The sequence below is a fragment of the Cornus florida genome, unplaced genomic scaffold, assembly GCF_030987335.1.
Source record: "Cornus florida cultivar Cherokee Brave unplaced genomic scaffold, ASM3098733v1 CherokeeBrave_3.0.0_Hap2_Chr10, whole genome shotgun sequence".
NCBI classification, from domain to species: domain Eukaryota; kingdom Viridiplantae; phylum Streptophyta; class Magnoliopsida; order Cornales; family Cornaceae; genus Cornus; species Cornus florida.
In genome coordinates, this window is record NW_026775580.1 from 82,062,733 (window position 1) to 82,077,215 (window position 14,483).

The window sequence follows — 14,483 nt, forward strand, 5'->3', positions numbered from 1 at the left end:
AATGGTATACACTCTATTCCAATTATGCTTTCAGTTGGGTTTGTTTTTTATTTTTTTAATATATGTTGTGTTGGATTATACAGGTAACAGGATAATAAAATTGAAGCAGGTTATTGCAAATAACTTGTAAATAGGTTATTGCAATTTTTTTTTTACAAATGTTGACTCTCATGTAATATAGTAAAATGTGACTAGAGATGTTTTTATTTTTAATATTATGTTGGATTATATAGGTAAAATGATAATAAAATTGAAGTAGGTTATTACAAACAACTTGTAAATAGGTTATTGCAAAAATTAATATATATATATATACATATACATATATATATATATATATATATATATATATGTTTGTGGGTTCAAATTTCTCCATATCTATTAAAAATATGATAACTATTTATAAACATACTTAAAATTTATAAAAAACAAATTAAAAACAATGATAACCAAACATGTTTTTTTGTTTGTGTTTTATTTTTATTTTTTTGGTAGTAGTTGGATTGACTAAACATGTTTTGTTTTCAAAATTTTTGAAACGCATGACTTACCAAACATGTTTTGCATATTTTTGTTTCCGACATTTCCACAGCAAAATATCGTTCCCAAACAAGCTTCCGAATTTTTTCAAAAACACTCCTACAACAACAAAAACACTGTTTCTGTTTTTGCCAAAAACAAAACGCCAAAAACAAAGCGCATGCCAAACGGACCCTCAGTCTTCTTAAATTGCTGTGTTCAAATTTCACATTTTTGTAATAACGAGTTTCAAAATTGTACACTCATTTTAGATAATTGAAACAAACGAAACACAAGTAAGGATAGTGATAGAGGAAGTTACTTTCGGGAAGGACGAGCATTGAAACTGGATACCAAATCATGATGCCGAGTTGCCGAAGGAGTGGACCTGAAAAATCTTGGTCGGCGATGTTTGAACGCATCTCCAAAGTTCCAATTAGAACTCCAACAAAAATGAAAGCCATGATAATCCCCAACCAAAGATTCGGGCTTAAGGGTTTGAGGAAGATCCACATATTTTTTCGTGTACCTTGTTTAGTTGGTACAAGAATATAAATACTTGAGTCTAAATATGACATCGTAAAATCAACCCATGATGCTTGATAGCCCTTTATGGTCACGTCCCCCACTATAGCATCATACTGTTGAAAAAAAAAAAAAAAAAAAAAAAAAAAAAAGGAAAAACATCAATGGATCGATCCAAAATCAAAATATGTGCGGCTACTAATTTAAAAAAATTGAAACACATATATATACATCCTTAAGAATAAAAAAAAGCGGAAGGATATCAAACTGACCTGGGCAGGATTAGCTGGTACATCCTTAAGAAATTCATCATAATCTTCAGTATCAAATGTGGAAAACTGTGGCTCATTAACCTTGAAAGGTAACAATTCTAAGGCGGCACGGAACACATCTATGGAAAACCCAGTGACACATGGATTAAGGGCTCTAGTATTATCTTTACATACACTAACAAATTCGTTGAATCCCTTCTTCTTTGGAACCCATAGTTTCAATGTATTGGGTATGGAAGCTTGGCATTCTTGCTCACCAACTGGAGTGTTTGACACCAGAGATGTTCTTCTCTCTAGAGTCCCGCGTTCAATATTTGTATCTCCTTTGCCTATTAATGAAATACAATAGAATGAATTAGATTTTTTTTCTCGTGCTTGCCTTGATTAAGAAATAATTAAGGAACAGCACGAAATCTGATCTTTCTTTTCCCTGTTACTCATGCGCGGGAAGAACAACATGACCAAGGATTAATCTATGGTAAGTTAAGAGAGAGAGAGAGAGATATACATACACACACACACAAAAAAAAGGAGGGAAAAAATGAGTTTAAGTACTGAATTACCTGCATAAGCTGTATTTGCAACGCATAGGAAATGTAACCACAATATGATGAAGAAGAAAAGAAAGGAAGTAAGGCAGGGCATGCTGTCCATTTGAAACTCCTCCTCATGCCAATTGCAGGTTAATTCATACATAGGCCGGATAGGTGAGAAAACCTCTCTATCAGTTATTGTCAACTTAACTACCAGAAATTCCCCGAGTGAAAGGCCTTCCAAATTACCGTTAGAGAAATTAATGGTCTTGAGATTGACCTTCATACATAAAAAAACACTTTCTAGATGCAACGCAAACACGTAATTTTTTTTTTTTTTAATAATAGAAAGTCCAACACTCATTCAATTAAATTTATGTGATAATAGAAAGTCCAACACTCATTCAATTAAATTTATGTGAATAGAAAATCAAATCTTTCCTATTCACGCAAATAACTCGAACATTTAACTTTTGATCTTTTAACAATGAAAACAAGTGAGCAGAAACTTCTGCACCTAGAAGTATTGTGACAAGTCATGTATTGAAGTAGATTCCGATTTCCGTGTAAAAGAAGTTTGAAACTTCTCCAAGTCATGTATTGAAGAAGTAGTTGATGACAAAATTTGAAGCATTATTGAGAGAGAATTTTCGTGGAAGAAGTTTCATGAAAGAAACAGATGGAAGACTGACTATAACACGCGCCTACGCAAGGCAAAATTAGGCCCAATGGTGGCAGTGAAGCGACTGGTAATTCCCTCGCGTCCGGGTTTTGTCAGTAACCCGAACCTAGATATTTTAAGGGTAGGGCAGCCCGGTTCAACCCCCATTTTTTTTTTTCCCTCCCTCACTTTTTTCCTATTTGAAAAATATCAATTTTTTCGAGAAATATTATGTCATTTTTCCTGTTTGAAATTATTTAGCATCACTTAATAAAACATACCCTTTTATATGAATTACAATTGAAATCACATAAAAGCATAGGACACTGTATATTGAATGAGAAAGTAACAATTTATATAACGATATATGCCTAAAGAATTTTTGAATTAATAAAGAACAAGAGTGCCATATTTTGCAAAGTGGCGGATGAGTGGATGATAACACAAAACTGAGTTGTCAATCAATTTAAGCTAGATGAATTTTCTGCTAAGTGAGATGCATTCATCAGCTAGGTCAACCACTAAATACATAATTAAATAATATTTTAATTAGTCACCCAGTTCTTAATTGTTACTTATCCACTGTTGGTTGACTTTGTTATCTTCCAAACTAACTAAATAAATAAAAAATACTATTGATCTTCATCAAAATCAATTGCTGAGAGTTCTTTAATAGAAACCAAAGAATCAACTAGAAAACAGAACTAGAGTTCTTTAATAAAAATCAAAGAACTGAATCTTAAATTCTTAACACGTGGGCAGCCACTATGCCGAGACTTCTGATTGAATCTGAAAAGGTCCTTTCAAACATTAAAACATATATTTTCAAATTACAAAGGTAAGGTAACAAGAGAGCAGCCAAGCCCAAGTACAAGAAGCCTTTTGTTCTGATTTAGATACTGTGGACAAAACCAGTGGAGCAGATGTTATTAAAAATTCTTGCAGATAGGCACGGATGTATTGTGGGCTCAGTGAGAGCATTCGTTTCTATTGAAATTTTTTATTATTGTATTTTATATCCTTAAATTTATACTTTTTTACATTTATACCTATAAAATTTTGAAATTATACCTACTTGCTGATGAAACAAATTACCACTCTTTACGATTATGGGAATCTAAATCAAATCATACCCTGTTTGCCTTATGATCTTATCCATTGGGTTAAACGTGTTGGTATTTGAACCTAAGGATAATTTTTTTTTTTTGTTTGTTTAGGTATGATTCATATGCTCTACGACAATTTTGTCCTAAAACTCGTTCTTTACTTAGAATAAGTGTAATACTAGTAATTTTTTTTTATTTTTTTTATATATGTGTAATACTAGCTTTTAAGTTGGTGCATGCCTGTCTCAAGAGCAACTTATTGTACATATGAAGTGTACAGCTTTTAATGGAACAGAAATTAACTCTGGCAAGTCATGATCATGTCCACTGATTGCAAATTTTTTATTGCACGGATTACTGTTGACTAAAATGAGAGATTTTTTTTTGGATTTATGAGGTGTAGGTAGAGATTTTGAGTTGTAAAACGTTTATTGTACGTTTCTTCCAAACTTATATATAGGTGAGTACATACACACATATATATGGTTTTTGAGGGTATGACTTGATTCACTGAGTTTGCCTTTGTACTTTTCATGACTGAAAGTGCGCAACCTAAATTGTGTTTAATTGACTATTGATCTGTATTCGTCTCCATTGTTGTACACATTTTTTGTAATGTTTAGTTGAACTGGTTTATAGTTTGACATGTGAAAAAATGCCAATGATGATAGGATTTTATATAACAGAATCCAAATTGTTCATATATAGCATCTTCTTCGTCCGTAACAAATTGATTACCAAAATCAGATATGGGTGAGTAAGGAAATGTACCAAGTGTATCAATACATATTTCTTATTATGAACAAAGAAAGCACTGTCTTAGCTTCTTCGTTTATGTTACCTCTGCGAAATCAACAATTGATGATTTAGAAGTTATTTGTTCAAAGCTGCTGTTAATTAGAAATTCATTAATCATTTGGTATTTGAGAGTGCAACAATTATTCTACAGGTTTTAAGGAAACTTTTTCCTTACTAGATGCATTTCGGTTCAGTTATGACACAATAAGGCTGAAAAAATTTAGTGTCCCTTCCGACTTTTAGTTGATTTAATTAAGGAAACAGATTCAAGGAAGATGTTCAAAGATGCCTCTTGAATATATTCTTATTAGTCTTGCTGTCAAATGATAAAAATTATTCTGCAGGTTTTAAGGATAATTTTTAGTGAAATGTCAGATGTGAGATTTTGTGGGTCTACTATTTTCTGTCGCTTTAGCCCATCTTCATAGTATCTATTACAGCTACGGTATTATTAGTGAATCCTAAAAATGGCTATCTCAGGACCCAATCCCAAGGGCTATTTGCCTTACTCTATCAACTCTCTCCATCCTCCAAATTCATGAAGAGTAATTTTAAAGGCTTAGTCTAATGGTATAACCTCAGTTCAAGTCTCATTGTGGGCATGGACGTATTTAGTTTTTCTTGCGAACGACAGACCATATACTTGAATTAGGTCCCATTGAAAGTTGCAAGAAAAATTCTTACAGGTATTGAGGGGCATTACTCATTCGAACCAAGAAACTCACGGAAGTGCCTAATAGTTTCCTGATTTAACGGCATTTGGATTTTCTCAACTCTATTCTTTATAACAAGGTTGCTGAAATATGTGAAACCACTAGCTCTACTCCCTTTTATGAATGATGATATAGTGAAAAATGGGTTAGGGGCTGTTTGGTGTAGGCACAAATTCACAAATCACAATCAGCGAAGGAGTTGGGCCATTCTTATGGACATTTTACGAAGGCTGAGAAAGATGTGGCTCGTTTAGGAGCTTCTACGACAGTTTGGGCCACCACTCTAGTAGGATAAAGATTGGGTTCAATTGTTTGGGCTTTAAGCCATTTATTTATTGAGATCGGGCCAATATAGCCCAACACTTGAAATCTTTGTGGAGTAAAAACCCATAAATTAATTATAATGGGTATGGGATGGGAAAATTTGAGAAAAATAATAATCATTCACTAGCTTGTGAAGTTAGAGATAAAAAAAAAGTCATTTTCTTTTAGAATAGCGGGCAAAACCTAGAAAAGGAGAGTGATCTCCCAAATACTAAACGGTAAACTAAATGGCAATTATTGTTGGTTACTATTTATCTTTTGTTAAGTATTAGGTCACCCTTAAAGCAATTGTTTTTAAATTTTGATCACGAAAATCTAATTCTCTTATAAAAAACAGTTTGAACTTGTTCTGGATGAGTACTTTTTGAAATTTGTATGAAACATATACTCTATCATTTTTTAGAGATTGTATATATTCAACACACTTAATATTAGAGAGAAAAACATTTTATTAAAGTAAAATTTTGAATTAATACACCCATATCAACATATTATTTCTAGAATCCAACACACTTAATTTGTCATTTCAACATATTATTTCCAAAAATAATGTATATAAATTTCTATAAATATATCTAAATTTAAAGAGAGAAACAGAGATTATATAATTATAATAAAGATTTTTAGAGTTTAGGGATTCAACAGACTTAATATTAGAAAATTTATAAAAATGAAAATTTAAATTCAACACACTTAATTTGTCATTTTAACACATTATTTCTAAAATTTCAACAAAGTAGTTATTCATTTATAATATTATTTTCTAACTATAAATATATTCTTTTGAATAGTTAACATGGTTTGAGCTCTATAAAATTAAACATCCCTAAACAAATTAGTTAGCGATATCATAGGACCCTCTACAAACGCGGAGATATTTTTAATAGCTCCCGCATTTCTACCATATCTCGAGTACCTCGAGTAAACTAAATCTTTACCCACAGGGAATAGGATTTTATGTAAATCGGTGGTACATTATGAGGTACTTTAAGAGCCTGACACCACCATCACCAAAGGGAAAAGAAAAAACTAAACATTTACCAAATTACAACACAAACTAGCCGTTTCACATTAAATAAGACAAAGGTATCCCAACCATACATTGAAAAGGACTTTTACTAAATTTATTCTAAAATTATAACAATTTATGATCTTGAGGTTGACAATTTGGAATATATAGCTCAACCATTGAGAACACCATGCCTGGAAGAGTGCGCTTCTCCTCCACTTTCATCTTTTTGTTCTCCTCCACCTTCATCTTCCTGTTCTCCTCTACCTTCATATTCTTGTTCTCCTTCTTCTCTCATATAAACAATTTCGACATTCTGATTAGAAGTTGTAGGTTGGAGCTCGTTTTGATTGTCAATATTTGGCAGATCTTCCACGACATTAATTATCCTGGTAGAAGACACTCTTTGAACAAACTGTCTCTGGATCTCAGAGCAAATAAAAGAAGCTATACTAATACTCCCTGTGACAATGAAGAGGCCTATAAAGTTATAGGCATCAAGGCTAGGAGTGTCTTTAATGTCGAGACAAGTAGTTTCTTTAGCAAGTCGTGAAATTTCAACTTCTGAAGTGTCTTTCCTTCCCAAATATTTGAGCTCAATCTTATCCATTTTTACTCCATCAGTGACACTTATGATAGCCCTCGGAATTGGAGGGACTAGCGAAGAGTTCATCGGGAACGCCTGTTTTAAGAATGAATAATAAACAAGAATCAAATATACTTTTTCGTACTTACATCAATTATGTGACAAAGAAACAAATTATTTTGATTATAATTATTAATTATGAATATTTTCTAGTTGACTATTACACTTACACATAAAACCTAAGTAATGTTGTTCGGCATGTTGCCTATTAGTATCTCCCTCTTATTAAAAGCAAATCGTATATAGAATTCAGTCTCTTCAAAAAGTGTTGTAAAAAAGCTATGTCCAAACTTCCACGCAAGTAATGGAAAAATATATAATGAAACCGGTCGAAACTTTTCTCTCCGCACAAGAAATATACACACACACACATATATATAAAGAGCTAGAAAGAGAGACTCACAAAGCCAAATCCATTTGTTCTGAGTTTTGGTCCATCCAGTACCGTGTATTAAGAACCATACTCTCGGAGAAAGAGCTTGATGTTGGGCAGCTCATCAAAAATGGCAGCAACACTTCCATTAGACAAGGCCTTGTGATAGTCCTCAATGGTTGAATATGACTTGAGACGGGTGATGTTATGTTGTATTAGATAATTTTCCACAAAGGAACCAGATGGGTATCCAATACTGTAATTCCCTTTCTTATCGAAGAAGGGTCGGAACTGATCTATTGTCAACATTGTGGTTAGGTTCGCCGTGTAACTCTGCAATATTACATATGTTGTATACAACCATACCACTAACACAAGTTTTGACCACCTGTTTATCACCATACTTCCTGTTACCATCAAATGCAACCATATATATATATATATAGTCTTCTACGTAATCAATTTAATAGAATTCAAAGTTTAGTAAGGATAGTGAAGAAATTACTTTCAGGGAGAACGAACATTGAAACTGGATACCAAATCATCATGCCAAGTTGTTGAAGGAGTGGACCCTGAAAATCTGTGTTGGTGACATCTGAACGCATCTCTATAATTCCGATTAGAATTCCAAGACAAATGGAAGCCATGAAAATTGCCAGCCAAAGTTCTCTATTAAAGGGCCGGAGGAAAGTCCATATGTTTTTGCAGGTATCGTGTTTAATAGGCACAAGAACATAAACACTAGAGTCCGCATATGACATTGTAAAATCAACCCATGATGCCCGATTAGCCATTATGGTCACATCTCCCACTACAGCATCGAACTGTTGGGAACAAATCAAAAAACATAATCTAAGCATTTTGTGGATTCCCCCGCGTAAATAAGTGAAAATCTAAAAAGAATACAAAGCAAAAAATTCTAAGGTAATGTTAGATTAGAGTTATGTTATAAATCTTTGTAATCATTGTACAACTTGAATATTTACCGGTGTGAATTTACAATAACTTCTTATACTTTATGTCACGATCCGTCCGCTGTGTAGATATTATTTGTTTTGCATACTCCTTTTACTCATGATTTTAAAAACGCGTCTACATGGTTATATGTCCACACATATAAATGTCAATAATATTTTCCCCAGATGATTTGGGACATCACAATCACCTCCTCTTTAGACTCGGTGTCTTCACTGTCTTGACCCTCATGGGTTTGTGCAAACTCTCCCACTTTTGGAGGGATTGCCTCTGATGCTGTGATGGTTCGGATTTTTCTGAATTTTTTTTTAAGGGTTTTGGTTTTTATTTTCTTGTTGCATCGTTTTGCATGCAAGGCATCGGTTCTCGTGCCACATGGGTTTTGGTAGTCATTTGAGACATTTCTTTGAGTTTAGAATTCTTATAAATGTATTTGGGTCCATTTTAGCATTTTTCGGGTGTTTGGGTCGATAGATCCTGTGTGAGTCCCACGCCCGGATTTCTCGTGCTCGAGAATATTTTCTGGGCTCATGTGCACTTCATAAATGTTGTTTGGAGTTCATATAGGGGTTATAGGTGGAAAATTTCATATATATGGAATTATTGTATATAGCTTTTGCATGGAGGGCTTTTTAGTCTTTTTGTTGGTCAAGATAGACCCCACCTTTGACCAAGCATGTGGAGGGGGACAAAATACCACTTCATTTCTACATCTTCCCCTCCTTTATTAGCCGACACTTCCCCCCTTCTATTTCTATATTTCTTTGTTTCTCTCTTTAAACCATAAACATCATCTTCAAGCTTAGATTCAGAGCATTTAGGGTGTGAATTGGACCTTGAGCTAGAAGAGAAAGTTGAAATACTCGACAAAAGCTATTTTTTGGTACCATTTTGGAGGCCACTTGTGAAGGATCCAAAAATTCAAAGAGCTTGGGCTTTGCATCTTTGAGCTAGGGTTTGCTTAAATTGTGTAATCCTAAGTTGTTGTAAAAAATCTCTTGATTTCCCCCTTAAAGGCATGCTTAATATGGTGAAATTTGACTAGTTTGTGTTCTAGGGTTTGACACATGAACATCACTTGCTTGACCTTTGATTGAATTGGAACAAATACTCTTTTATATGTTGTTAAGCATGATGACTGTGTTGCTAAGTATGCTAATTTAGAAGATTGTATATACTATGTCATTTATTGTATGTTATATGTGGTTTATTTGAGCCAAATGGTTGTGAATGTGGGTTATACCATGTTTAGAATGCCAATTGAATGATAAAATGCATGAATTAGACTATCTATTTCATTAAAGTTTAATGCCATGTGGGTTTAATTGCCAATGTGAGCTTCCTTTAATGAACTACATGCAAAAGCATACTTATTGTTTCAACTATGGTTATGTATTGATGAGAGAATGTATAGTTGTCCCAAGCATGTTGCACTTCATCCTCATAACATTTTCCATAGCATAATGTGGGTGAGTAGAGTGGTGTGTGGTGATTGTGGAGAAATTAAATTTGTGAAGTTCATGGAGTAAAGGTTTTCTCAAACCCGGTATTGGGGGGTACCCCTTTATCGGCAATGCTAATTAGCTACTAGGGATGAAAGGAGGTACCCAAAGTCCAGTTAATTAATACGATTTTAGTGTGGGTGCTTTTGGGGTTGGTTGTGTGAGTATGTGCGGTTGTATAATGCATTACATACATTTAATTATCTAATCCTAAAGTACGCATTTGAAGGTTAAAATGTGATTGAAGTCCCTTGCATAATCCACTTTCTTACTATTATGCTCTTACGTAGTATTTGCTATACTTACTCGACTTGAGGAAATGCCATTTAGGCATCCTCTACCTTTTTCCAAGAAATAGTAAAGAGGTGAAAGATACATTGAAGGAGTAGTTTTCCCAGACTTAATTGTATAGACAACATATATACTTATGTATATTTTTTATGTGTATGGCACCTTGTAACTAATGATGTAAATTTTTGCTAAGTTTGTAAATTGATGGCTACTTATATGAAATTTTGGGGAAAAATGATTTTGAGGCCAATAATCCATCTTTTGTGGTCTCATAATGACTTCTACTACATCGTAGAATTCTATAACCATTTAACGATGTAAATTAGACCTATTATGTTATAAGAATGTTGCCACATTAATGTATCTATGTATGTGGATGTTTTGGGACAATATTTGAGTTGTAAGGATGTGTCCATTAACATAATTGCGATGAAAGAACCAACTAAAGCTTTCTTGGGAGTCCATGGACATTTCTAGGTTAAACCCGATCAATCAAGTTGGGATCCAATTAATCGGATTCACCCATAATTAAAAAAAATTCAAATGATGCCATAATCAAATTTCAATCCGATTGATCGGATTTTCCTAGACTTATATAATCTTGAGGTTGTCAAAATTACTCGAATTGACCAAACTTCAAACAATCATAACTTGGTCATTTCTAACCCAAATTAAGCCATTCTGTTGACGCTAAAATCGGCCAACTAGAGCCAATCTTAAATTGAGATGTTGTGGGCATGCCAGAACCAAATATATGGATTGAGTGTGAGTTGTCAACTTACAGTCTCTTTAAGAATATTGACTATCAGGTGATGCGAGGAGAAAGAGAATAAATATAATTCCTCTTTGAGTTCTAATTGCCTTAATTAAAAGGACTTTAACAGTGAATAATTATAGGAATAGATTGAGAATAGAAAGGGGAGAAATTATAAATATAGAAAGTGATAGGGAGAAGAGATAGGGAGATAGAGAGATATAAGGAGAGAAATAGAACGAGACTGAAATAGAGAGGGAGAGAGATAGAGATAGAGAAAAGTAGGGAAAGAGCTTGAGAAAGCAAACACAATAATATAATGATTCTAATGGTGCTGGACCTCTATCTCAGCATGCCTCCTTGATTATTTATAGAATAAAATGTTAACAAACTCATATACATAAGCATTCTAAATACATCAAACTCTATCAAATAACTAATTACTAATTTCAAATAAAATCTAATCCTATCGATAACCGAACTAACTATAAGTTTAAAATAAACTAATCCTATAGATAACATAATTATGCAACTAAAACTAACTAAAAGATAAGTCTTAAAACATTGATCTTTATCCATAACTTATTCAAAATACTCTTCCCATCTTTGCATGTAATTTCAACTTCAGTCTACGTGGAATATCACCATTTTCTCCTGCCACGTCATCAATACAAAATTTACCAAAATGGGTGTCAACAATGCCCCCCATTTTAAATATCTTATCGGCTGTCGACCGCCCATACCTATAAGATATTTGAAATTTTAAAATACATTGGAAGGAAATTTTGAGTTAATCAATTGGAATAAAATTGCAAATCAGTGATCTCCAAAGCTTTATTTCTTCTGAATCACCTCTAAGATGATCTTTATTTATTCAAATCTGCCGATTTAGGCTTCTTCCTAGATTCTCAGAAAATTTGCCGATATCACTTGCCCAGAAACCTAGGAAATACTTGCCCACCATGCATTTTCTAACTCCGCTAGCAAATCATGATCATGATCGGCAGGAATTAAATTATTATGAAGCGTCATTCTACCCGATCTGCCTATTATCTCTACTAGATGAATGACATTGTGCCAGCAAGGAGTTGTTTTAGCTGATTTCCTTCCAATCGATTTCATTTCAGCCAATTGTCTTTCAGCCGATTTTGCCTCAGCCGATTTTGCCTCAGCTGATTTTGCCTTCAGCTCAATCGGCAAGACTACATTATGCCCAAAAATCCATTGATCAGCAAACATGACCTCATTATAATCGGCAGGCTGAAGTAGAGGGTATGAATCAATTAACTTTTGTTAGGGGTTTTGTAATACCCCTAATTTTAAAAGGATAGTCTCGGTATTTAATTAATATCTTGCAGTTTTATTTGATTATTTGTTATTTGCTTAATTGTTTAATTATTTAATTACATTTTTATTTGTTTAATTTTTTATTTGCCTTTTTATTTGAATTAATTGATGAATTGTTTTATTTAATTGTATTTTTTATTTTTCTTTAATTGAATTAATTGCATTATTATTTTTCTTTCATTAAAGTAATTGTTTTAATTATTTAAATGCGTTAATTGGATTACATTAGGGTTTTATTAATGTTTAATTTAGGTTTTGTTTTTCTTTTATGATTCACGTTGTGGCCGACTGGGATTAATTAGGGTTTTCCGTCTCTAATTATAAGTGGACTATATTAGCCTATAAAAAAACGGTGATAAGTTTGTATAGGGTTACAAACAAACCTTGTTCACGTATTGAGTGGCAGAGAGAAACAGAGGGTGAAACTTGAGAGATTAACAGAGGGGTTCAAGGAGGACGGGACGGATTGCTTCTGGGTTGAACCAAGAGCAACGGAGGTGTAGAACGGCAATCTAGGAAGTGGTCGGAAAACTCAAAGACGGTGGTTTAAGGTTTTGAACGGAAACCTAAAGGCAAGTTCTTATTCTAACTCCTTCCCTTAAACCTGTGTTCTGTGCATGCCTAGGTAGACTCCAGGAATTAAATTAATGTTCAAACATATCTTTTATGCATGATTAAATGTATTAAATCTCATTGAATTAAACTGGTTTGAGTTTTCTTAAAGTTTTTAACTGAATCCTGTTGCCGTTGTTTTAAAAGCTTGTGTTCAATCCATGTCGTGGTTGTATAACAATGTTTTATGATTAATCTGGAACTGAGATTAAACCCTAATAACATATGTATAAGCAGTACAGAGAGTTTAGATAGTGCCGGAGGCGAAGAAGACGATCAGAACATGTATAACGGCTCATAGGGAGAGAGAGACGGCTCCCTGAATGAGGGAGCCAGCTCCCTCAATGATAGAGCCGGCTCCTAGGAGTGTGGAGCCAGCTCCTAACTCCTTAGAGTAGGCTCCCATTGTTTTGGAGCAGGCTCTTAACTTGTGAGAGCCTGCTTTCGCCTAGAAACGCGTATTAACAATTTCAAAGTTTTGTTTGGGTTGTACAGGGTGTTTTTAATCCGTTTAAATTACATTAAATGATGTAAGTAATTGCTATGGACCTGTAAAAATATGGGGAAGCATTAATTCATAAATTGGTTAAAGAATGGAACAATATGTATTAAGAAAAAACCTACATGTTGCACACTGTTTTGTTAATTAATTTATTTACTGAAACTTGGAGATTCTTTTGTATATGATTTGATACTGTTTAATCATATTTCAATAGAGTTATAAGTATAGCGGATTATTTGAAATTAACTATGCTTGGTTTGGATTAAATTGATATTTAATTTGTTGTAAACTATATCAGTTTATAGACTGTTTGAAGGATTTAAATGCTTAGTTTTATTTTGGCAATTGAGAGGATTGGAACATGACTTTTAGGTCTTATAATGAATGCCTAATATCGTCATATATGTATTAAACTGTAGTTATGCATATCCTGCAGAATGGTTGATGAATTCCTATTATTGTTTTATCAATTATATTATTTGGAGGATTGTATGCACCGATATAGGACGGTGGCATACTAGGAATGGATTAGTTCAAACACTAAGTGCTACCTATTCTGGATTGAGGTATGGATTAACCATAAAGGTTAAATCCTACTCATATTGGTGTCAGGTCAATAATTAATTGAATGATATACTTTATTTTTGGATGAATTGTTATACCTATGTTAGGCCACTATATCAGATGGATGATATTTGGTATTAGGATTATACGAACTTTATATATTTATGGTTATGGGGCCATGGTATGAGCTTGAGTCTCAGGACTATGGTTAGGATGCGTATATCGCCTAGGATGAATAACTGGATATAGTTGTTGTTCCTGGTAGGTCTAGGTATACATGATCACGTTATGTGCGATTTGCATGGTATCTCTACTCAGGCTGAGACAGACCTATTGGGCTAGTGAGTGTCATATAATGTGTATTTATACATATATGGACTATTCTAGTTCTTGTTGAGCTATCTAGGATGTATCTGCGTATTGAATTTCTGTATGATTATAGTAGGATAGAACTTGC

The 14,483-nt window shown here is 33.5% G+C and overlaps 1 protein-coding gene across 1 annotated transcript; it reads right to left on the minus strand.

Annotated features, from left to right (window-relative positions):
• Positions 1-708: 708 nt before the first annotated feature.
• On the minus strand, positions 709-2,003 carry LOC132279213 (glutamate receptor 2.8-like). Its single transcript, XM_059781141.1, has 3 exons — positions 1,880-2,003; positions 1,317-1,645; positions 709-1,160 (listed from the first exon to the last, which is right to left on the minus strand). The coding sequence occupies exons 1-3, from the start codon at positions 1,968-1,970 to the stop codon at positions 783-785; spliced, it is 798 nt and encodes a 265-aa protein (XP_059637124.1). The 5' UTR covers positions 1,971-2,003; the 3' UTR covers positions 709-782.
• Between the last annotated feature and the right edge of the window lie 12,480 nt (positions 2,004-14,483).

Excerpts from the sequence above, each read along its gene's own strand:
- LOC132279213 (XM_059781141.1), bottom strand. The coding sequence starts at position 1,970 with ATGGACAGCATGCCCTGCCTTACTTCCTTTCTTTTCTTCTTCATCATA. Across the intron at positions 1,646-1,879 it reads TGCAAATACAGCTTATGCAG|GCAAAGGAGATACAAATATT; the intron begins GTAATTCAGTAC and ends TTTCATTAATAG. Across the intron at positions 1,161-1,316 it reads TACCAGCTAATCCTGCCCAG|TATGATGCTATAGTGGGGGA; the intron begins GTCAGTTTGATA and ends TTTTTTCAACAG.